Below are 23,514 nucleotides of genomic sequence, written 5' to 3'. Positions count from 1 at the left end.
AAACTTTTGGTGTCTTTGTTATACCACATTACATTTTCCTCTTTTGATTTGTGTTTTTCTTTTTTTCTAGGAAACTGACTGGACATTCTTTCCACATGGGCTATAGCATGGCGATTTTGAATGGCATTGTAGCTGCTCTTACTGTAGCATGGTGCCTCATGTAAACCCACACTGGAGCAATATTGTTGACAACACTTAATCGTGATTGTTTTATAATAACAAGAAAGAGCATCATTGTCTACTCAGAAGACTGAGAAACCTGCTGTTCATTATGTAGTTCAGATATGTGTCACAATCATCATCACTATGGAAGATCTTTTAAAGCATTGTTCTAGAATAGCTGAAGTATTAAGATACCAGATTAATTGGGAATATCTGAGTATTAAGTTTTAAATACTTTCTTCAAAGTATAAGATGTTTACCTCATCTTTTTACTTTTGTGTGTGTAGTTCTTACAAGCTGTAGAAAACATTTTAATGGAAATCAAACTCAAAAACTTGAATACAGGACAGTGCTTGCCTTTTCATGTATATACTACATTTTCTGCCAAGAACAATTCTGTTGAGTTGATCTAGAAATACTTATTTGTACATTTAGGAAGCAAATAATGCCTAGTACTCCAACATTTTGTAGAAGCTACTTTTAAATCAATATTTAATTTTTGATATTCATGTAAGTAATAGAAGTTGCATTTATATTTTTTATGAGGCATAGTTCCTTATGTGTTTTTTAATGTATTTTCATACTACATATTGAATTTGTATGTTTTTAAAATTATTGCATCTAGACAACTGTAAACATTATATTTTTAGCTGGTGCAAACCTAGTACCTGTCATTTTTACTAATTTTTTTTCTTTAAAAAAAAAGCACATTGACCTAAGTTTAAAATTAAATACGTGTATTTTTTAATACAAAAAAAATGGCTGAAAAAAGGTAAATTATTTAAGTCATTAAAATATTGAGAAATTTGACGTTTTTACTATTTCTATTTCCACAATTTCAGATATTTATCTTGGTGTATATATTGTTACTTCAGCAGAACTTGCATTATTTTGTTTTTAATAAATATGAACATGAAATTTTTGTATGTGAGAATGATCAAACTAGTTTGTTCTTAATCTCAAAAATTTAGTTACCAAAGTAGAAGAGGTATTTTGATACTATGTATTAAAAATGACATAGTTCATATAGTTTTATAATTTTCCTATTTAAATGTTCTTCAATTGTGATGTTTTGTTTTCTTAGTAATTAAGTCTTAATTGTTCCCTTCTGTTACTGAACACTTTAAATGTTTACAAAGTCACTTCAATTTTAGAAAGATAGACTATTTACAAAGCTGTTTTCCCTGGCCATAGGAAAACTTATATAATAAGAATCCGTTATGTAGTCAAACTGATTATTCAGACTAAGTGGGAAATGAATTTGTGCAGTGTGTTTCATTATTATCTGCTGTATGTTGTTACTGACTAAACAACATTTCTAAAAGTCTAGCATTTCTTTTACTGTTCAAAACTCTTTTGTTGGAAATGACTAATACTGCTCCAATTTAAATTATCTGAAGTGGGGTGTGTGTATGTGTGTATCTAAATATCAATGCCATGGCTTAAGTATTACTACTAGAGTGGTGATTGCAATGAGTCTATATTCACTTCCTGCCTGCCTGCCTGCCTGCACCCTTAAACCCCAAAGGGCTCTTGCATTGCAGAGGTCTATACAAGCAACAGAATCAATTTTTCTCCTCTCCACCCCTCTTGTATTCCCATCCACCACCAATGTGAGTAGCTCCCTCCAGTTTCTTTGTGTCTAATGACTAAGAAAATTAACAGTAGACTCTAAAGATATGTGGACCCTCAACGGTCACGTGCCATATAACAATGTTTTGGTCACAACAAACTGTATATGACAGTGAATTTCCCCATAAGAGTATAATACTGTATTTTTTACTGTACCTTTTCTCTGTTTAGACACAAGTACCATTGTGTTACAGTTGCCTGCAATATTCAGTACAGTAACATGCAGTTCAGGTTTATAGTCTAGGAGCAATAAGCTATACCATTGAGCCTAGGTGTGTAGTAGGCTATACCATCTAGGTTTGTGTAAATACACTCTGATGTTGACACAATGATGAAGTTGCCCAATGACGCCTTTCTCATAATAGAAAAGCCTATCGTTAAGCCAAACATGACTATATGTACCTACAAGATATATATTAATTTAGATACATATAGAGAGATATGTATCAGTAAGATACTTTTCTGCAATCCATTTTCTTCTGGACTGTTCCCTTTTTTGAGAAATGATCTTCCTCTCCAATCTGACTTAGGGTCCAAATATAAATCATTCATAAGCAGAGTGATTAGTCAAGGTAGTTACCTAACTCCAGCTGAGCTAATTCTAATCTCATCTTGCCTGGCTACAATGAATAGAATAGAGACATGACAAGTGAAGTATGTCTCTTCCCAGGATTTTTCAAGTTGAAATTAAGATGTGACGAAGCTGGGAAAATACAAGCCCAGGAAATGCTGGCAGCTCATAGTTAGCCTGGCTCGGTGGAAAAGAATAAGGCTGATAGGGATATGGCTAATGGCATTCCCCTGGTCCCTGAAGCTCAGTGGCAATCCTGTCACTCTTGATACATAAGCCAGTAAGTTTCTCTCTTTTGGCCTTTGCTGTTAACATTGGCTTTTGTCATTTGCAACAAAACAAGTCAAGATGAGCTTATGTAGCAACTGGAATCCATCTCTGTTATGAAACTGACTCAGATGATCTCATCTCTTTATATGTAGCTTACAGTATTCCATTTAGTTACTTATGAAAGATACACAGGGTATAAGTATTCCTGTGGCTAATGATTAGTCTCAGGGACTTTCAAAGATGTTTTAGAATAAATTAAACTAGTTATTATTAATCTTACTGTTTCATCAATAATTTATTATTTATGTTGCAAAACTCAGTTCTGCCTTTTTAAGTGTTACCAGAATGCTACTGTAGTTATGATTCTTTAGTTATATAAGGTAATGAGATTTAACTACAACCGTTACTTAATAATACTTGTTAAGTATTACTCTTCCCATTTGACAGCTAAGGAAGCTGGGAAATGCTGTTTCCTTACCTGTCAAATGGGAAGAATACTACATGCCAGAATTTGTAGGACCTAGATAAAACACTGTAAAGGTAATTTATAACTTCAAATACATTTATCAGGACAAACGTAAGATTGGAAACTAATGAGCTAAGAATACAAATTAAAAGCACAAGCAGCAGAGTAACACCTCTGCCCCCACCACACACTCAAGAAAGATTGGAAATAGGAAAGATAAGGATACAATCAATGGAGATTCACACTGAAAAAGTGGGGACAATATCCAATACCAAAGTAGTCTCCTTGAAAATACATGATTGAGAGACTTCTCGTAAGTCAAATTTAAAAAGAGATTTTCTGGTTTAGTCTGTTTTCCCATTTCTGCCCATTCTTTTGAGACGGAGTCTTGCTCTGTTGCCCAGGCTGGAATGCCGTGGTGAGATCTTGTCTCACCACAATCTCCACCTTCTGGATTCAAGCAGTTCTCCCTCAGCCTCCTGAGGTAGCTGGGATTACAAGTATGTGCCACCATGCCTGGCTAATTTTTTGCATTTTTAGTAGAGATGGGGTTTCACCATGTTGGTCAGGCTGATTTCGAACTTCTGACCTTGTGATCTGCCTGCCTTGGCCTCCCAAAGCGCTGAGATTATGGGTGTGAGCCACCACACCCAGCTGGGAGAAGAATTGATTCACATGATCACAAGGTAAAGTCCCACAATAGGCCATCTGCAAGTTGAGCAACGAAGCCAGCAGTGGCTCAGTCTGAGTCCCAAAATCTCAAAGGAAGGGCAGCCAACAGTGCAGTCTCTAGTCTGGCTGAAGGCCTGAGAGCCACTGGTGTTAAGTCCAAGAGTCCAAAAGCCAAAGAACTTGGAGTCTGATGTTCAAGGGCAGGAAACATCCAGCACAGGAGAAAGATGAAGGCTGGAAGACTTACCAAGTCCGCTTCTCCCACTTTCTGCCTGCTTTATTATTGCCTCTCTGGCAGTTGTTGGGATGATGCTCACCCACATTGCAAGTGGGTCTGCTTCTTCCAGTCCACTGACTCAAATGTTAATCTCCTTCGGCAATACCCTTACAGACACACCTGGGAACAATACGTTGCATCCTTCGATTGAGTCGACCCTTAATATTAACCGTGACACCATCTGACTAAGGAAAAGGGAATTTGGAATGGTGGGCAGGAGCCTAGAAAGTGCCAGAGAGTCAAAGAGGATGAAGCAAAGGGACTGTCTGATAGTGGGAATAGCCTGGTCAGGATAATATATACAGACAGACCCTTGCAGAGTGTGCCCAATTGGCCAAAATCAGACTGCCTACTCCTTTGGCTTCTCTAGTTGGAGGCAGCATCTGAAATTCTTTTAGGATGCTTGAATGGATATCAAACAACCAGAAATACAAATAATCACTGTACACTCTGCTTGCTGGTCAGCTTCTGTTTTGACCCTTAAACTTACAACAGTATCATATGTAACAATATAGCCATTATGTACTACATCCAATACCAAAGCCAGGACCTTCAGATTATGTCCCTTCTAGTTTTGTCACATGCTCTTAATTGATATCCTTCAAATTATACTAGCATTTTAATACTTATTAAGACAGGATATTGATTTTTTTTTGTGAACTAGAACAATTTTTTTAAAAGGACAAAAAATGGGAAATGTGTTAAAAATACACTTTATATATAAGAGCAAGAAAATACAGATCCAAGTTACCATCTTATTTATTTAAGCAAGCACTTAGTCATGACACCTTCCCTTCTGTATACATATATTCTATTTTGTCTTTGCTTTGGCTCCTACCTTGGCTAACTACGTTTCTTCCCTAATATAGTAACCAAAGCTTTATTTCTGACACATTGAAGCTCTTAGTTCATCTTTTGCCACTGTATACAGCAGTATGAGAACAAACATATTTTCCTTTTATATTCTACATTGCTTATTATGTGGCAGCATTTGTATTGTAATGTTAAAACACCCCAACTAATGTAGTGACCCTCTTTTGCATGATTATCCATGGCATACAGAACCTAAAATTGCCAGATGGCAGTTTGAACTTCCAGTTCTTCTGAACCAGTTTTCTTTTTGAACTCCCTCCTTAAGTACTAAAATCTTTAAAACAGAGTTCAAAGTCAGCAGAACAGAAAGTAAAAACTTTATTACTGCGTCAGTGGGTGTAATAGAAACATCTGACAATGTCTTGATTCTTGAACCTATGTAATATGGGCATGGGAGAAAACAGCAAAAATCAGCTCTTGGATAAAAACATACATTGCATCCAGAAAGGTGCCATCATTTCTCAGCTAGCATAATAACTAAATGTTGAGTATATTATTTGAGTATTTAAGGTGCATTATGAAAGAGAAGTCAACAAAATAAGAATTGAGCATGACCGGGTACAGTGGCTCATGCCTGTAATCCCAGCAGTTTGGGAGGCGGAGGCAGGCAGGTAACTTGAGGCCAAGAGTTCAATACCAGCCTGGGCAACATGGTGAAACCCCATCTCTACTAAAAATACAAAAGACACCAGATTACATGCCTGTAATCTCAGCTACTTGAAAGCCTGAGACAGAATCATTTGAACCCAGGAGGCAGAGGTTGCAGTGAGCTGAGATCACACTACTACACCTGCACCCCAGCCTGGGTGACGCTGTCTCAAAAAAAAAAAAAAAAAAAAAAAAAGAATTGAACAATTAAGCATGTTGTCTTACCTCCTCTGGGTAGTGAGTTCCTTGGCCAGAGCAATGTAGTGGGAATCCCAGATAATGTATAAATTATGCAGTAAATAGTCGGGCTGCCAGAGGCAAGGAAAGCAAATCTAAGACCATAATATGTCTACCAGTGGGGACAAAATGGTAACGTGCTACCTTGTCTAATGCAATTAATTGGCTATCAGGTAGCTGGCTCATCCCCCAAGATATGATGCCATAAAGAAGGAAAGGGAGAGAAGATGGTGGTGGTGTGGGAGTGGGGCAGCAGAGATAGAAAGGCAGCAGTGGCCAGGAAAGCCTCTGAAAGTGGGGGTCCATCTGAAGAATATCCCACCATCCTGGCATTTTATGCTCCCATTAAGCAATGACTTAACAGAGGGAAACCACCATCTATAGTATAGGCTGTGCTGTCCACCTGATTATTTAGAACCTCTTTCACAATGAAGGCTTTGTTGTGAGCATTCACATAGCTCAGAAATATTCTCACTTCTGAGTCCATTTAAAGAGATCCATCTATATATCCCTTCTCAACCTTTCTTAAGTTGACCCCAGTCCTTTGTCAAGTCCCTGGCAATCCAGTCAAACTACTAGTTAACTCTCCTCGAATACATATAATCCTTATTTCACACCATATTTCTTCTAGCCAAGGAGACAACAATATGAACTGCTTAAAGTTCATATTGAACTCCCTAGGAGGATTTTCTTTTTTCTTTTTTCTTTCTTTCTTTCTTTTTTTTTTTTTTTTTTTTTTTGAGACAGAGTTTCGCTCTTGTTACCCAGGCTGGAGTGCAATGGCGTGATCTCAGCTCACTGCAACCTCCGCCTCCTGGGTTCAGGCAATTCTCCTGCCTCAGCCTCCTGAGTAGCTGGGACTACAGGCACATGCCACCATGCCCAGCTAATGTTTTGTATTTTTTAGTAGAGACGGGGTTTCACCATGTTGACCAGGACTGGATTTTCTTTTTCACCGCACTTTGCTCTCACCTATGAATAAGGGTTTATGCCCCCTACCTCATTTTTAGCTAGTAGTAACATATTACACAGAGTCATCTATAAACTGGGCTTGAGTTTCAACATCAGTTGATTATCTATACCAAATCTTCCTTAGGCCAGGCTGCAGGCTGAATGAAGAGAGGCTGCATGATAGTAGGAAGCAGCATGGGAATCTGATCATACAACTTACTCATAACTTCAGGACAATGGAATTAAAAGGACACCTCTCTGTGAGCGTTTCTTAACTAAGGGCAATTTTGCCTTCCAGGGGCAAAACATAGCAATTTAGCTAATTACTTAGTAATGTTTTGAGATGTTTTTGATTGTTACAATTGGGGGATGCTACTGGCAGCGAGTCAACAGGCCAGGGATACTGCTAAAGATTCTACAGTGCACAAGACAGTTCCCCAGCAGAGAGAATAATCCAGTCCAAAATATCAACAGTGTCCATAGTTGGAAAAAGCCTCATCTATGTTGATGACAAAGTGAACCGGATAGCATCTGCTTCAGAACGGACAGCTGAGGTCACAGGGTTACCTGGAGTTCTAAGATATGGTGTTCATTCTCCAAAATGCCCCAGTAGAAAGAGCTGTTTCTCAAAAGGAAAGAGTTATTAGCTAAACAAGACTTCTCTATGCCAGTACCCTACGGACCTCTGCCTCACAAAGGTCTGCCAAAGGCACTGGCTTTTAACTACTATGGCCTTTTATGTTATTAAAGTTCCCCATGTAATATAGCCTCTAGCCAAATAATTCTACTCACAAAAACGTACTCATAAAAAACATTCTTCCCATGTCCATAGGCAGCCTATTTTTGTACTCAAAGGAGAAATACTTCCATAAGGTTGCATACAGTGCTGAGACCAAATTTGGCCATTTAAAGTTCTTTATATTACTAGACAAACAGGCAAAATGGGTATTCTGAGTGATTAATAATCCACCCACCAATGGGAAATCCAGTTACTGCAATACAGTGGAAGCCAGAAGGCGTTAGTTGGAGGAATATTATAACACCTTACATTGGCAAAGGCTCAAAGCCCTCAGGAATGAAGTTTTGGTTAGCCTACTTGATTAAAAAAACAAACAAACAAACAAAAACCTATATTTGTTAGAGATCTGGCTGAAAGCCAAGGGAACATAGAATAGATACTGAACAAAATAAATTAAATATTAGCCTAGAGTGTTATCAGTTTCAAAAATGAAGAACCATAACCTCTACTCATTTCCTTCTTATGTCATGTGTGTTCCTGTTTTTCTCCTTCATTTCTTCCATTATTGTATATAGGATTTTAAACATTTGGCTAACTTTATAACATTATGTAGGGCATGGGTTACAGAATATTGTGAAGGAATTACTATAGAACAGGGGACAGTGGACAATTCCTGAGATCCTGGATATGGCACTGAATACAATAGTAACCTATGAGGCTTTTGACTGTCTTCCTGTAAGGAAGGGGTCAAATGAACAAGAAATTGTTGTATGATATAAGATGGAATAGTTTTTTGGAGGAAGGGTTCTCATGAGAAGGTGTGTGTGTGTATTTTTCTTTTTTTGTTGTTGAAATGGAATCTCACTTTGTCACCCAGGCTGGAATGCAGTGGCAGGATGTTGGCTCACTGCAACCGCTGCCTCCCTGGTTCAAGCAACCCTCTTGTCTTAGCCTCCCAAATAGCTGGGATTACAAGTGTGCACCACCGTGCCTGGCTAACTTTTGTATTTTTAATGGAGGCAGGTTTTCACTATGTTGGCCAGGCTGGTCTTGAACTCCTGACCTCAAGTGATCTGCCTGCCTGAACCTCCCAAAGTGCTAGGATTACAGGCATGAGCCACTACACCCAGCCTGCAACTTTGTGTATATTTGTATTAGTCTGTTCTCACAGGGCTATGAAGAAATACCTGAGACTGGGTAATTTATAAAGGAAAGAGGTTTAATTGACTCACAGTTTTACAAGGCTGGGAAGGCCTCAGGAAACGTACAATCATGGTAAAAAGGGAAGCAAACACATCCTTCTTCACATGGCAGCAGCAAGAAGAAGTGTAGAGCAAAAGCAGAGGAAAGCCCCTTATAAAACCATCAGATCTTCTGAGAACTCACTATAACAAGAAAAACATGGGGGAAACTACTCTTGTAATTCAATTGTCTCTCACTTGGTCCTTCCCATGACACATGGGGATTATTAGAACTTAAATACAAGATGAGATTTAGGTGGGGACACAGCCAAACCATATCAATATTGGACAAGCAAACAAGTGGAGTCTATCGGATATTTTGTCATTTTTTGACTACTCAATGCAAAAACTCATTTCTATTTTGCAAGAATTCCTTGTTATAGGAGTGTTTGTGGGAGGCAAGTATTCAGATGCATTATATTGGATATTTTGCTAAATATTGGATATTTGCTTTCTCCCAACTTGATTGCTGATGTATATAACCTTGGTGCCACCAATTTTATGCTCCTGCCCAAGTCTTCTAATTGTGAAGGAATGGCACAGTAACTGACACAAAGTTGAGAGTTGAGTCACAGTTGTAACTTTCAGTGGTAGTGGCAATGGCTTCTAGCCATCTTCAGCAGCAGTTGGGCCAGTAAATGAATTCTAATCAGACTATTTTAAAGCAAAACCTTAGCTGTAATCTCTGCTACTAGCCTTTCCTTGGTGTCTGTCATTTTATGACCCTGGTTTTCTGGCCTTCCATTCAATTCTGTGAGCAACTCCCTAACCTTATAACAAAATTATTTTCTTCGAAAGCTAGCCAAAGTTAGATTTTGATGTTTAAAACCAAGAACCAAACATTCATCATATTTCAACTCCCTATCACCACATATCCACAAATCTTCATGCAAAAAAATTTTGTTCCACCATGATTTCTGCCATCTGGACTCATTTCTTATAATACTAATTTTAAAAAATATAATATGCTATCTACTCTTATTATTTCATAATGACTCATCTTTTTAATATATTTTAGGCTCCTTTCTATGTACACAATACTTAGACTGAAGCTTACACAAAACAGGTGCTCACTAATTGTTTTTATTTGTTTTCAGATGTGGTCTTGTTCTGTTGCCCAGGCTGGAGTGTAAGATTAGTGCTCACTGCAGCCTCAACCTTTCAGGCTCAAGTGATCCTCCCACCTCAGCCTCCTCAGTAGCTAGGACTACAGGCATGCACCACCACCCAGCTTATTTTAAAATTTTTTTTTGTAGAGACAAGGTTTTGTTATGTTGCCCAGGCTAGTCTTGAACGTCTGGGCTCAAGAGGTCTTCCTGCCTCCATCTTCCAAATTGCTGGGATTACAGGCATGAGTTACTGCCACTGTGCCTGGCCCTCAGTAACTGTTTATGACATTTGCTGAACACCTAGTCTGTGCATAGAATTACAAAGTCATATAAGGAAAAACTGAAAAAAAATTTCGGAAGAAATGACTTCACTTTTTCAGCATTTTATAAATGTACAAATAGACAATAAGAAAACTTACTACAAGCAAATAAGCAAGTATTTCCTATGGTAGTGCAAATATCTTTATACAATACTAAATTTTTTTCAAAAATACAAAAAAGGGGCCAGGATCGGTGGCTCATGCCTGTAATCCCAGCAGTTTGGGAGGCTGAGGCTGGTGCATCACCTGAGGTCGGGAGTTTGAGACCAGCCTGACCAACATGGTGAAACCCCCATCTCTACTAAAAATACAAAAGTTAGCCAGGCATGGTGGCACACACTTGTAATCCTAGCTACTTGGGAGGCTGAGGCACGAGAATTGCTTCAACCTGGGAGGCAGAGGTTGCAGTGAGCCGACTGCATGACAGCCTGGGTGACAGAGTGAAACTAATCTTAAAAAAAAAAAAAAAAAAAAAAAAAGGTAAAAGTAATAAGTATGGTTTTAAAAATAAAGTGTATTTTTGGATTTTCTTAAGATCTGATCATTTGCAGTTTCTTTGGATTGAGCAGATAAGTGGTGTGATTAAGGTACAAATGATGTCATTTATCCATATTTGTATAAATTAATATATGAGAGCAAGCCTCAACAGTAAATATTTTTAAATACTGAGTCACTGGAATAAATGCTAAAAAATTATAGATCACTTCACTGTGTAAAGACATACCCAACAATATGAGAAAGTCCATTAAAAACCAATGCTTAAAATGATAACTTTATAATCTGAAAAAGTTGTACACAACCAAACATCCAAATTTACAGAAGACAAAATGCTCATAGATATTGGAATTTGGAAAATTTGTATAAGAATACCCCAGAAAGCCATACAAATGGGCAGAAAAATGGCAGATGTTTGAGGGTGGACAAAACCTGGTGACATTATGAGGGAAAACGCTCCCAAATTTGTACATCAGGAACTACCAGGGAAAGCATTAGAAACAATTGAAATACATAACTTTGAACTAAAGTACTCAAGAAAAAGAAACATTTTAAATCCCTTCTGAAAATATATACCCAATTTAAGAACTCTCAGTTCCAGGATTGCACTACCCCTAATCCCAACCCCACAGATACCAAAATCTGTGGATGCTCAAGTTCCTTTTATAAAATGGTGTAGTATTTGCATATAATCTATACATATCCTCTGATATGCTTTAAATCATCTCTAGATTACCAATAATAGCTAACACAGTACAGATGCTATATAGTTGTCATACTATATTTTTTATTTGTATTATTTTTCTTGTTTTATTGCTATTTGTCATTTTTTTAACTTTTTTGAATATTTTCCATTGGTTGAATCTTTGGGTTCTGGAGGGTCAAATGCATGTATCTGCCAGATTTGGGGGGTGGGATGTAATAATTAGTCGTTTATTCAATCATAAAGGACACAAGTAGAATTAAAATAGGCTTGTGAAAATATTATATATTCCCAATATAAAATATTACATATTCCCAAAATATAATAATAAGGGGCCCTCAGAGCTCCTAAGTGATACTTTTAGAAGAAAAAAATTTCTCAGCGCATTGCAAATTTACAAAATAGAGTTTCTATCTAGAGGTAGAATGAGCTATTATAAAAGTCTAGATAGTTTTGACAAAGGTTTATAGAACCATGAGTAATAAATGCTGCAGCTTTTGAAGGCAGAATGTTTCAGAGATATAATTAATTTTACAGGAAAAAGTTCTGGAAAGTAATGAAGAACTGTTCCGTGTTACCGCTATGAACAGCACTGAAATGGATGAACGATTCGTTTCTGACATTTACCTTAGCAGCCTTTTCTTTCCAACAAAACTTAATAACACTGTTTTGCTGACACTTTTTTCAGCATGGTACTCCCTGCCCCTCCCACTATTTCCAGAAATCAACTGTGTTTTACACTTACTTGTTGGAATTAACTGTGGATTTGGGCCCTTCCTGGACTCACGGAGCTCTTCTTTTCCTTTTCTTTAGAGAAGATGACAAGACCAGCCGCTTGGTGGCTTTGGGTCAGCTTCAGAATGGATCCAGATGGCCGGGCGCGGTGGCTCAAGCCTGTAATCCCAGCACTTTGGGAGGCCGAGGCGGGTGGATCACGAGGTCAAGAGATCGAGACCAGCCTGGTCAACATGGTGAAACCCCGTCTCTACTAAAAATACAAAAAATTAGCTGGGCATGGTGGCACGTGCCTGTAATCCCAGCTACTCAGGAGGCTGAGGCAGGAGAATTGCCTGAGCCCAGGAGGCGGAGGTTGCGGTGAGCCGAGATCGTGCCATTGCACTCCAGCCTGGGTTAACAAGAGCGAAACTCCGTCTCAAAAAAAAAAAAAAAAAAAAAAAGAATGGATCCAGATATGCAGTTCAGTGTAATATGACAGGGAGGACAGGAATCCCTAAGATCAGTTTAATATTAAAAACAGAATCTTCACTCCCCCCCAATTTTTTTTTTTTAAGAGACAGGGTCTCTCTATGTTGCCCAGGCTGGAGTGCAGTGGCTATTCACAGGCGCCATCCCACCTACTGATCAGCACGGGAGTTTTGACCTGTTCCATTTCCGACCTGGGCCAGTTCACCCCTCCTTAGGCAACCTGGTGGTCCCCCGCTCCCGGGAGGTCACCATATGGAGATCGCCCCCGATCGGCATAGCGCACTACAGCCCAGAAGTCCTGGGCTCAAGAGATCCTCCAGCCTCAGCCTCCCGAATAGCTGGGACTACAGGCACACGACGCCGCGCCCACCTCTCCCCCCAAATTTTTGTACGTGTTAGGATTGCTGCTGAAATTTTAACCTTAAAAAACCCTACCATCTTAAAATCTGTGAGCACAATTTATATTTAAAAAAAAAAAAAAAAAAAAAACAGGGACTTTGTAAGTCTGTATTTGAGCTAGATACCAAAAAAAGTAATTACTACTTCTAGGTGAGTTATAATCAGTTATAATACTTAGTGCTGTACAAAACTGTCCAAAGTGAAAGTCAGTATGCTGAATCTAAAGTGTGATGACAGTATAATTTTCCATTTTGCATTAAATACAGGTAGTGCTTACATTGTTGGATGTTGTAGGTTCCTATTGATATAAAATATAAAGTACATGACATTTATTCTACATAAGTTTTTATATAAAATTGTACTTTCAAATTGAGCAAATTTCCATTTGTATTCAGGTTCACAGAAACAAAGTAAGAGTCATACTTAAGTATAATGTCAGCATCCCAAAAGAAACATTTTGTATAATTGATAGAAAAAAATATTTTAAATTGAAGGACTTACTAGAGTGAATTTCCTGAAAACCTTTCTTGATAAACAAGTGTATATGCTTAGTCTCATGGCAGGTATAAATCAAAGCTATCCGTAGATCCTGTTTCTCTGCTTCCCAATAAAAACTGAGTTTTATTTTGTAGAATAGACTTTTATTTAGAGTTTTATTTGTGTCAGAAATAAGGTCAGTAAGAAAAAGCTGATTTTAGTAACATAAACATATACATACAGGGAGAAATAAGCAGTTTTTCATAGAAAAAACAGTATTTTTTTTTTTTTTTTTGAGACAGCGTCTCGCTCTGTCACCCAGAATAGAGTGCGGTAGCATGACCACAGCTCACCGCAGCCTTGACCTCCAGGCTCCAGTGATCCTTCCACCTTAGCCTCTTGAGTAGCTAGGACTACAGGTGTGTGTCACCATGCCTAGCTAATTTTTTTTTATTTTGTGAAGGCGGGGTTTTGCTATGTTGGCAGAATTGATCTCCAACTCCTGGGCTCAAGTGGTTCTCCCACTTTGGCTTCCCAAAGCATTGGGATTACAGATATGACCCGTGTGCCCAGCTGAAAAAAAAATCTTAGAAATAAAAGAAATTTTATTTTAGTAACTTATCGCTACCCAAAACAGGCAGATACACCCCAAACCAACAATGAAGATTTTAAGCAATTGGAAATTTCTTAGTATTTAAAAAATAAATCTTAACAATGTAGATAATATAAAGAATATGCCTTTCTAGGCCCCCCAGTGCAATATGAACTGGGAAATAAAAGGAAAATTTTAGAAAGTAATTATAGCAAGGCTCTTATAATATAGTTATTCATGTACTCTTATATTAAGAATATTTTTTATAATACAAGAAAAGAAAAAAAATGTGTAGCAAATGGTTGATGTTGATGCCATGAAGCTAGAGAAATATAAGAGTATTAAACCATAGTTTAGGATATGCTTCTTCCTGGTTAAATATCTGAAGGCTTGGCAAGAAAAATTCAGTGAGTGACTAATAAAAATTTCCTTTGGTTTGGCAATATGTGTTAAGAGCTTTGATCTTCTAATTTCACTTCTAGGGCTTTATCCTAAATAATATATAGCACACAAAATTCTATATACCAGAGATATCCTTTATAGCACATAATTTGTAGTGGTAGGAAATAATGAAAGTGAATTTAAAAAACCAATAACATAGTACAGAAATACAATGGAATACAGCACAGCATTTTAGAAAGTTATGGCTGTCAAGAGGAATAATATAGGAAATGTTATAACATTAAATGAAAAAACGATACAGAACGAAGCTGTATTTCAACCACGTAAAATAATTGTGTAGAAAGAAGATGTAAAGAAGATTCATTGACATAGAGGTTTTCTCTGAGCCGTTAAATTTTAGGTGATGTTAATTTTCTTCTTTACAGATTTTCACATTTGCTAAATTTGCTATACATGTATATCCCATAAACAGAAAAAGTAATTTTAAAAAGAAGGAATAGTAATTAGCTACTTATAATTCTTGTGAAGATTAAATAAGATCCTGAATATGAAATTGTCTAGCACATGCTGTTACCTTAAGAGCAATAAGAGAAGGGATGGCTCCCCTATGTAGCAATCAGAGTTGCTTTTATTACTGTCAGAAGAAAGCAACAAGAATTAATCCCTGCATGCTTCATATAGTCAAATTCTATAGCTCTATTTATACACATTTTCAGGGATATTCATTGAAGAATTGTTTTAATAGCAAACAGCAGGAAACAACCTAAATGATCACAGCAGAGAACTGATTAAATCTATTTTGTTCATCTATACAGTGGAATACTAGACAGTCATTCAAAAGGATGAGGTATATCTGTAGGTATTGAAAATAAACACATCCATTACTTAGCTGTAAGTGAAAGCCAGTTTGCTAAACAGAGTGTATTGTATAATCCGGGCTTCCTCAAAGACAGAATAAAGACAAGTTCTTACATCTTATATACATGGGTCTGATACAATACTCTTTTAATGGTCTAAACAGGTGACATATGACTAAATCTCAGATTTAAAAATCGAGAAACACTAAAGTGTCCAACTATTTTTAAGATGTTAATGTTTAAAAACATAGCATACTGCAGATGTTCTTACCTCTATTACTGCAAGACATCAGTAACTTATTAAGAATAAGTTACTTATTAAGAATAAGCAGAGTGACTCATGCTTGTAATTTCAGTACTTTGGGAGGTCAAGTTTGGAGGATTATTTGAGCCTAGGAGTTTGAGACCAGCCAGGGCAACAAAGTGAGACCCTGTCTCTATAAAAAGAATTATTAAATAAAAATTTAGAACATAATAAAATATCTGTCAAGACAATTTGGGTTCAGATGAAAGAAATGTGCTTCAGGTACTTTATTTTATAGATGCTGTGTAATCTCTAAGAAACAAAGGCTGAAATGCGAAGCCTTTTTGTATGCCCGAGGTCTTGGATCATGCTGTACCAGTCTGACAAGATAAATTCATACCAAGGATGTGATTTACGGTGAAAATCTGCTTTTGTCTTGGGGTGGGAAGAGCTGGAGCCCATGTGACTGATTCCCAATAAAAAACCCTGAATCTCAAGGCTCAGGTAAGTTTCCCTGTTTGGCAACACTTCACACATTGTCACATATATATCATTGCTGGAAGGATTAACATGTCCCCACGGGACTCTGTTGAGAAAGGAACACCTGGAAGCTTGTACCTGGTTTCTTCTGGACTTCACCTCTTGTACCCTTTTCCTTTATTGATTGTGATCTATATACTTTCATTGCAATAAGCTATAACAGTGCGTGTAACAGCTTTTGAGTCCTGTGAGTCTTTCTAGCAAGTCACTAACCTTTAGGGTTGTGAAAAAGGAATCTTAGTTGTGAATTACGAAACCTATTGCTAATCTGGGTCTACCATATAGTAGCTATGTGATATTCAGCAAATCATTTGAACCTCAGGTTCTTGAGCTAAAAAGTGTTTTATATGAACCTAAGACACTTTTTGAGATTCCCGTCCTGGTTCAGTTTGGATGCTCTTACAAGCAGATGTCAAGACAGAATTAGAAATGCAGTAAATTTATTGGGGGAAATGCATGAAAAAGTTTAAGGGGTAAAGGAGCAGTAGTAAGCAGAGAGCAAGCAGTCTGCCTATGTAAAAATTGAAAAGAAAGGAATTAGAATTTGTTAGCAGAAACCTCAGACTTTAGCACGGCTTAACAAAGTCTCAGCAAGGCCAGTGGAGAGTCCCAGAACAAAGATTGCCCTAGAAGAGTCCTGCATTTGGCAGGAATGGCCTGGCTTAAATGCCCCTGATGAATTTAATATTGTGAGCTAGGAGCAGCTCAGGAAGATTGTAGCCTCAGTATGAACACTGATGGATCCCCAGGTTAGGTGGTGAGAACCAGTTAACTTACTACAAATCTCACAGCAGGTTCTACCTTGAAGAAAGAACTGAATGGCAAACCTCTAGGACTACTACAATTCCAAGATCTAAAATTCTAGTATTATGTTGATTCCTCCTTCTCATTCCATAGAGAGAGAGGAATAAGGAGAGAGAGAAAGAGAGGGAGAGTGAGAGAGAGAGAGAGAGAGAGAGAGAAGAAGAAGAAGAAGAAGAAGAAGAAGAAGAAGAAGAAGAAGAAGAAGAAGAAGAGAGAAAGAGAGAGAGAAAATCAGTGTCTCATTTTGAACACCATAGGCCAAGTTTGCTAGAAAGCTGTGTTGTGAGTGTCCCTGCTTTGCTTCAACCTGCTCCCTCCTGTGTGATGTAGATTTAGTTTTCTTCTCTCTCATGCTCCTTCTAGCCTGTCTCTCTGAAACTCCATTTACCACTTTCTTTTCTCCTACTAGTGATATAATAGGGAATCCTGTGAGGGCTGGCAGCATCATTTTATCTTCTCTTTGTAAAGGAGTGCTTCCCAACCTTAGCTGTACATTAGAATCATCTGGGAGCTTAAAAAATGTCCAATGCCCAGAACAAGCCCTAGACACAGTAAATCAGAATCCTTCGGGGTGGGACCAGGCATAACTATATTTTAGGGCTCTGCAGATGATTCAATGGGCAGGCAAGGTTAGCACTGCTGCTGAGGATCATAGCTCAGAAGAAAGGAGATGCACAGGCTAATTTAATTAAAAAAAAAAAAACCCAGCACCAACAGCACTATGTTCTTTTCTTTCTTTTTTAATTTTTTAGTTTTAGTTTTTGTTTTTTGTTTTTGAGTCAGGGTCTTTCTCTGTTATCCAGGCTGGAGTGCAGTAGTGTGATCTTAGCCAACTGCAGCCTCTGCCTCCCAGGCTCAGATGGTCCTTCTACCTCAGCCTCCTGTGTAGCTGGAACCACAGGTGCTCACCACCATGCCCAGCTAATTATTGTATTTTTAGTAGAGACAGGGTTTCACTATATTGGCCAGGCTGGTCTTGAACTCCTGGGCTCAAGTGACTGCACGCCTTGGCCTCCCAAAGTGTTGGGATAACAGGCGTGAGCCACCCCTCCTGGCCCTCTTCCTTCCTTCCTTCTTTGCTTCCTTCCTTCTCTTTCTTTCCTTCTTTCTTCTCTCTCTCTTTCTCTCTCTCTCTCTCTCTCTCTCTCTCTCTTTCTTAAGAGACACATAACTATGTCTTTAGCTTGCTTTTTGAATTAGAAACAGAGGGCACTATTTTTATTGAATAAGGGCTACATCATAAAAGTAAAGTTCTTACAAACTACCTTGCACTGCTTGTCATTTCGGATTCTACCATGCAACATATTCATAACTCAGTTCTTCTCTTCTTACCCATTAAATTATTTTTTCTTACTGTTTTGTGTTTAAAGAGAAGGTATTTTTCAATAATAATAAAGTTTTTAAATCTTCTTAGGACAGAGTTGATTTCTATAATGCTTTTATGAGATTGGAGCAGTAGTTCTATTGGAACAGCTGAGTTAAAGTAGTTCTTAAAGCAATGTTGGACAGTTTTAGATGGGACTTGCTTGTTCAGCTTTATGCTATCTAGCACAAGATCACTGCTATCAGAAAAGACACACTTATATTCATTGATCTTCCTTGAGGTGACAGGTATTTATTGTGGGCCCACTGTGTAGTGGGCAGTGTACTTGGGATTAACATTACAAAGATAAATAAAACAGGGTGGGTCTACCAATATGGAGATGGTTGACTAATTTATGGAACATTCTTACAGTGGATATGACTCTAACTTCCAAAGAGTACATCAAATATATATCTATGACCCTGGTAATTTTATCATTATAATGCTCTTAAGTATTTGTAGTTTGTTTATTTAAAAAATATTTTATTTAAAAATGGCATGTGTTTATGAGCATATGAAAAAATTTAAAAGCATTCACACACAATAGTAGTTAAAAATGGAGAATGGGTTGGAGCAAGCAGGAGGAGTCTTTCACATTTTTATATAACTTTTCTTTATAAAGAACAGTGTGATAAGTGACTGTAGACATGGAATTTTCTGGTATTTTTGAAATTAAAAAGATGTAAAAAAAAGTTTATTTAAGGAATTGAGAAATAATTTCAAGATGTTTTTAAAAGTCTTTGCCAATAAATTCAAAGATGTTTTTCTGGTTTCCCAGTAGTAAAAGAAGTTAAAAAATATACATATATACATATAAAATTTAATATTTCTTTCCTGGTATCCTTGCTTTGGTTTGAAATAGTGAATCTAAACTTTTAAAAAGTTAGCTTATTTATAATACAAGCATGTAAAACTAATTTGTAGCCACCCAAGAACAAACATTTCTCTGAGAAAGTAATTGACTTTGCCGTTCTGGGGCCTTTCAAATCTACAGGCAAGTTCAAATCTATAGGGCACACCGTCAGGAGGGGCAAGATGGAACCTCTTGGGCAGCAGCTGCTTCAGTAGAATTTCTTCTTGCCCAGGGAAATCTCAGTTCTATCTTTCACCCTATTGGATCAGGCCCACCCAGATTATCAAAGATAATCTCCTTTACTGGCAGTCAACTGATTTTCAGATGTTAATCACATCTGCAAAATATCTTCACAGCAACACCTAGATCAGTGTTTGAATAATTGGGACTATAACCTAGGCAAGTTGATACATAACACTGATATCACGGTCCACCCTTCGTCAACTATACCCATCCACATCTCCTTATCATCTTTAACTTCAAAATAAAGACAATACTTCTTTAAATTCTCTTAGGTGGAAGGTTATACTTACGTTAGGTGTTATACTTCTACCTAACAGAAATTGATACTTCCACCTAACAGAATCCCATGCACCCTATCTTATGTGTAACTTTTTCAGCTTTATTAAGATATAACTGACAAAAATTACATATAGTCAAGGTATATAATGTGATGGTTTGATTTACATGTACATTGTTGTAATGATTGCCACAATCAAATTAATCAAGACAGCTATCACCACACATAGCTATCCTGTTTGTGGATATGGGGGGACAAGGTTGAGGATGCTTAAATGCTACTCTTTCTGCAAATTTCAATAAACAATGCTATATTATTAACTATAGTCATCATGCTGTACCTTAGGTCCCCAGAACTCATTCTTCTTATAATGGACAGTTTATATACTTTTAAAATCTTTCCATTTCCTCCAGTCCCTGTTCCACATTCTGCTTCTATGAGTTGGACTTTTTTGGATTCTACATGTAAGTGAGATCACACAGCATTTTTTGTATGTGGCTTATTTTACATACATGTTCTCCAGGCATCATGTCCTCCAGCTTCATCCACGTTGCTGCAAATGGCAGGATTTTCTTCTTTTCTGTGGCTGAATAATATTCCATCACACACACACACACACACACACACACACACACACACACACACCATTTTCTTTATTCGTTCATCCATTGATGGAAAATATATTAGTCTGTTCTCACAGTGCTATAAAGAAATGCCCGAGACTGAGTAATTTATAAATGAAGAAGGTTTCATTAACTCACAGTTTCACTTGGCTGGGGAGGCCTCAGGAAACTTAGAATCACAGAGGAAGGGAAAGCAGGCATCTTCATCACAAGGCAGTAGGAGAGAATGTGAGTACATGTAGGGGGAACTGTCAAAACACTTATAAAACCATGAGATCTCATAGGAACTCACTCCCTGTCATAAGAACAGCTTGGGGGAAACCACCTCCATGATCCTATCACCTCCTACTAGGTCCCTCTCTCTACATGTGGGGATTATGGGAATTAGAATTGGATATGAGATTTGGGTGGGGTCACAGAGCTAAACCATATGAGACATCTAGGCTATTTTCATATCTTGGCTATTGTGAATAATTCTGCAGGGAACATAGAGGTACAGATATCTCTTTGAGATACTGGTTTCGTTTCCTCTGCCTGTATACTCAGAAGTGGGATTGCTGGATTGTATGGTAGTTCTATTTTTAATTTTTAATGAAATCTCCATACTGTTTTGGGTGATGTTTACTCTCCTCTTTGATATCCTCTAACTTAATACTATGATGTAAAGTTCACTAGTATATTGTATTAGATGATGGGGAGTTATAAGAGGGAATGTCTGCTTTATGTATATATGATCAATTATATCGATAGCAAAATAAGCAAGAAATACTTTTACCTATTACGGTTCTCAATTCAGCAAGTGGTCACATGGCTGTAATAGCTGATGTATAACTACCTTTTTCTCTACCCATTTTATATTCTCTTTGCCCTCAGCAAGGACCTCCGGTGCTTTATGATGATGGGGAAACATGGTGAGATCAGTGAATTCCAGGAGAATGGGCCCATTGCCACATTTTATTTGCTGTGAAATGTGTTTCTTTGTCAGAAGCAATGCTACGTGGAATACCATGATGCTGATAAGGCATTCTGTAAGTTCATGGATGGTAGTTTTGGCAAAGGCATTGTGTGTAGGAAAGGCAAATTTGTATTCAGGGTTAGTATCTATTCCAGTAAGAACAAAACACTGCCTGCCCCTTCAACAATGGAAGCAGTACAATATAATCAATCTGCCACCAGGCAGCTGGCTGATACCTCCAGGGAATGGTGCCATACTGGGGACTCAGTGTTGTTCTCTGCTGTTAGAGTTGGATACTCAGCAATGGCTGTAGCCAGGTTAGCCTCGGTAAGTGGAAGTCCATGCTACTGCTCCCTGTATGATCTCCATCCATGACAGGATGGGCATTTTGTTCATGTGCACACTGAACAATGACAATAGTGGCTGGGTAAAGAGGCTGGGTGGTAGCCATAAAATGGGTCATAATATACTCTGGATTATTAAAATTCTCCTCTGGACCCTCCCAGTGTGAATGAGCAGGTCTTACTTGATAAATCCATTCTGACATCCCAGTCCCCTTAAGCCTTTTGGTATCTTCCTCTTCCATATACCAAGGCAGTTCTGGCATTTCTGTTTACTTAGCGTAGGACATCTTTTGGTCCATGTTTCAGTCAACCAAACTGTCAGAGCCATTTCTAACCCCTCAAGCAAACTTGCTGAGTCTAGAATCTCTGCTTGTCAGCCCTTATCAATAAATTGATATTTATTGCCTTCCTCTTTTTTCTTCTTTCCTTCATTCTTCTCTCTCTTTTTTATTATAAAGTATTTTGAACAATGAAAAATAAACAGAATAATATAAACTCTCACCATCCAGATTTTTTAAAAAGGATTAACTAAGAGGACTTGTGGTATTTAAACCCTGCACATTCAAAGAAAGGCCAGGCCCTTAATTGATTCCTGGGAGATAACCTATATGCTTGTGGAATATTCTACCTGATAAAAGTATCTGTATACCTGGGGCTTTGGGCCATGCCAAATAGTTTATGCTAACAATGTGATTTATAGTAAATGCTAGTTTTTGTTCACCTGTGTTATGCCTCTGGGGAGGCAGGCTAGAGACTGAATAGTTAAGGTTGATCGTGTGGTTGCTGTATCCCTATGTGAGGGCTCTTAGGTACCAAGGCTTGGATGGGTCCCCTTTGTTGACAATACTTTGTACATGTTGTTACTGGGAGAGTTAAGCATTTTCTGTATGACTCCACTGAAAGAGGACAACTGGAAGCCTATGTCTGTTCTCTCTGGGACTTTGGCCTACATGCTTATTATGCTTGACTGTTTGATTCGGTGTCCTATTGCTATCATAAATCATAACCATGAGCATAACAGCTTTTGTGAGTCCTCATGAATCATGGAACCTCAGGGTAGTTTTAGGGATTCCCAACACGGATGTTAACATTTGTCATATGTTATGCTTCCAATCTTTTTTGTTTAAAGAAACTGAGGACCCTAATATTCCCCTTCTTGATTTCATTACCTTCCTTTTAGCCACCTAGTCCAGAAGTAGCCACAATCCTGAGGTTTATGAGTACTTTTGTTTCTGTTTCATATATATATGTATATAAATATATATATGCATATGTATATGTGTGTATATAGTTATAAATGTGTATGTATTAATTTTTTTAGAGATGAGGGTCTCACAATGTTGCCCAAGCTGGACTTAAACTGCTGAAGTCAAGGGATCCTTCCACCCTAGCCTCTTGAGTAGCTAGGACTTCAGGCACAAACCACAATGCCTGGCTGTTTTTTTATATTTTTAATTCATATGTGTGCATTTATAAACAATACATAGTATAATTTTTTTTTTTTTTGAGACAGAGTCTTATTGTGTTCCCATGCTGAAGTGCAGTGGTGTGATCTCAGCTCACTGCATCCTCTGCCTCCTGAGTAGCTGGGATTACAAGCATGTGCCATCATGCTCGGCTAATTTTTGTATTTTTAGTAGAGGCAGGGTTTTGCTATGTTGTCCAGGCTGTTCTCAAACTGCTGACCTCAGGTGATCCACCTGCCTGGGACTCCCAAAGTGCTGGGATTACAGGGCATGAGCCACCACGCCTGGCCAATACAAAGCATAATTTTTAATGTGTTTTCTTTTAATATAAATGGGACCATATTGTAGCATGCAGCAACCATAAAAGTACACTTCTGGGTCTCTGATTATGAAGAGTATAATTGACTGAATACCTCAGCTAGTATGCTCTGAAATCCATAACCATATTCACATTGAGGCCACATTTGCTGAGGGCTATGCTTAGCCAGTGATTACTGTGGCAG

At 37.8% G+C, this 23,514-nt stretch overlaps 1 protein-coding gene across 4 annotated transcripts in view; it reads left to right on the top strand.

Annotated features, from left to right (window-relative positions):
* Nucleotides 1-23,514, top strand: part of ARL6IP6 (ARF like GTPase 6 interacting protein 6) — a 63,223-nt gene that overhangs the window by 32,554 nt on the left and 7,155 nt on the right. Inside the window, exons 4-5 of one of the 4 annotated variants that reach the window (XR_012517754.1) lie at nt 15,842-16,047; nt 21,120-21,274. Coding sequence is in view for 2 of the 4 variants with exons in the window: in XM_074399690.1 (XP_074255791.1) it covers nt 15,842-15,935 (94 nt within the window). In the remaining 2 variants the exon portion in view is untranslated. Of the gene's footprint in view, nt 1-70; nt 12,548-15,841; nt 19,048-21,119; nt 21,275-23,514 lie in introns of those variants that run through there. The other 3 variants (XR_012517755.1, XM_074399690.1, XM_003921973.4) reach the window with 3 other exon arrangements.

The sequence above is a fragment of the Saimiri boliviensis genome, chromosome 5 (genome assembly GCF_048565385.1).
Source record: "Saimiri boliviensis isolate mSaiBol1 chromosome 5, mSaiBol1.pri, whole genome shotgun sequence".
NCBI classification, from domain to species: domain Eukaryota; kingdom Metazoa; phylum Chordata; class Mammalia; order Primates; family Cebidae; genus Saimiri; species Saimiri boliviensis.
This window is presented reverse-complemented; position numbering and strand designations above follow the sequence as displayed.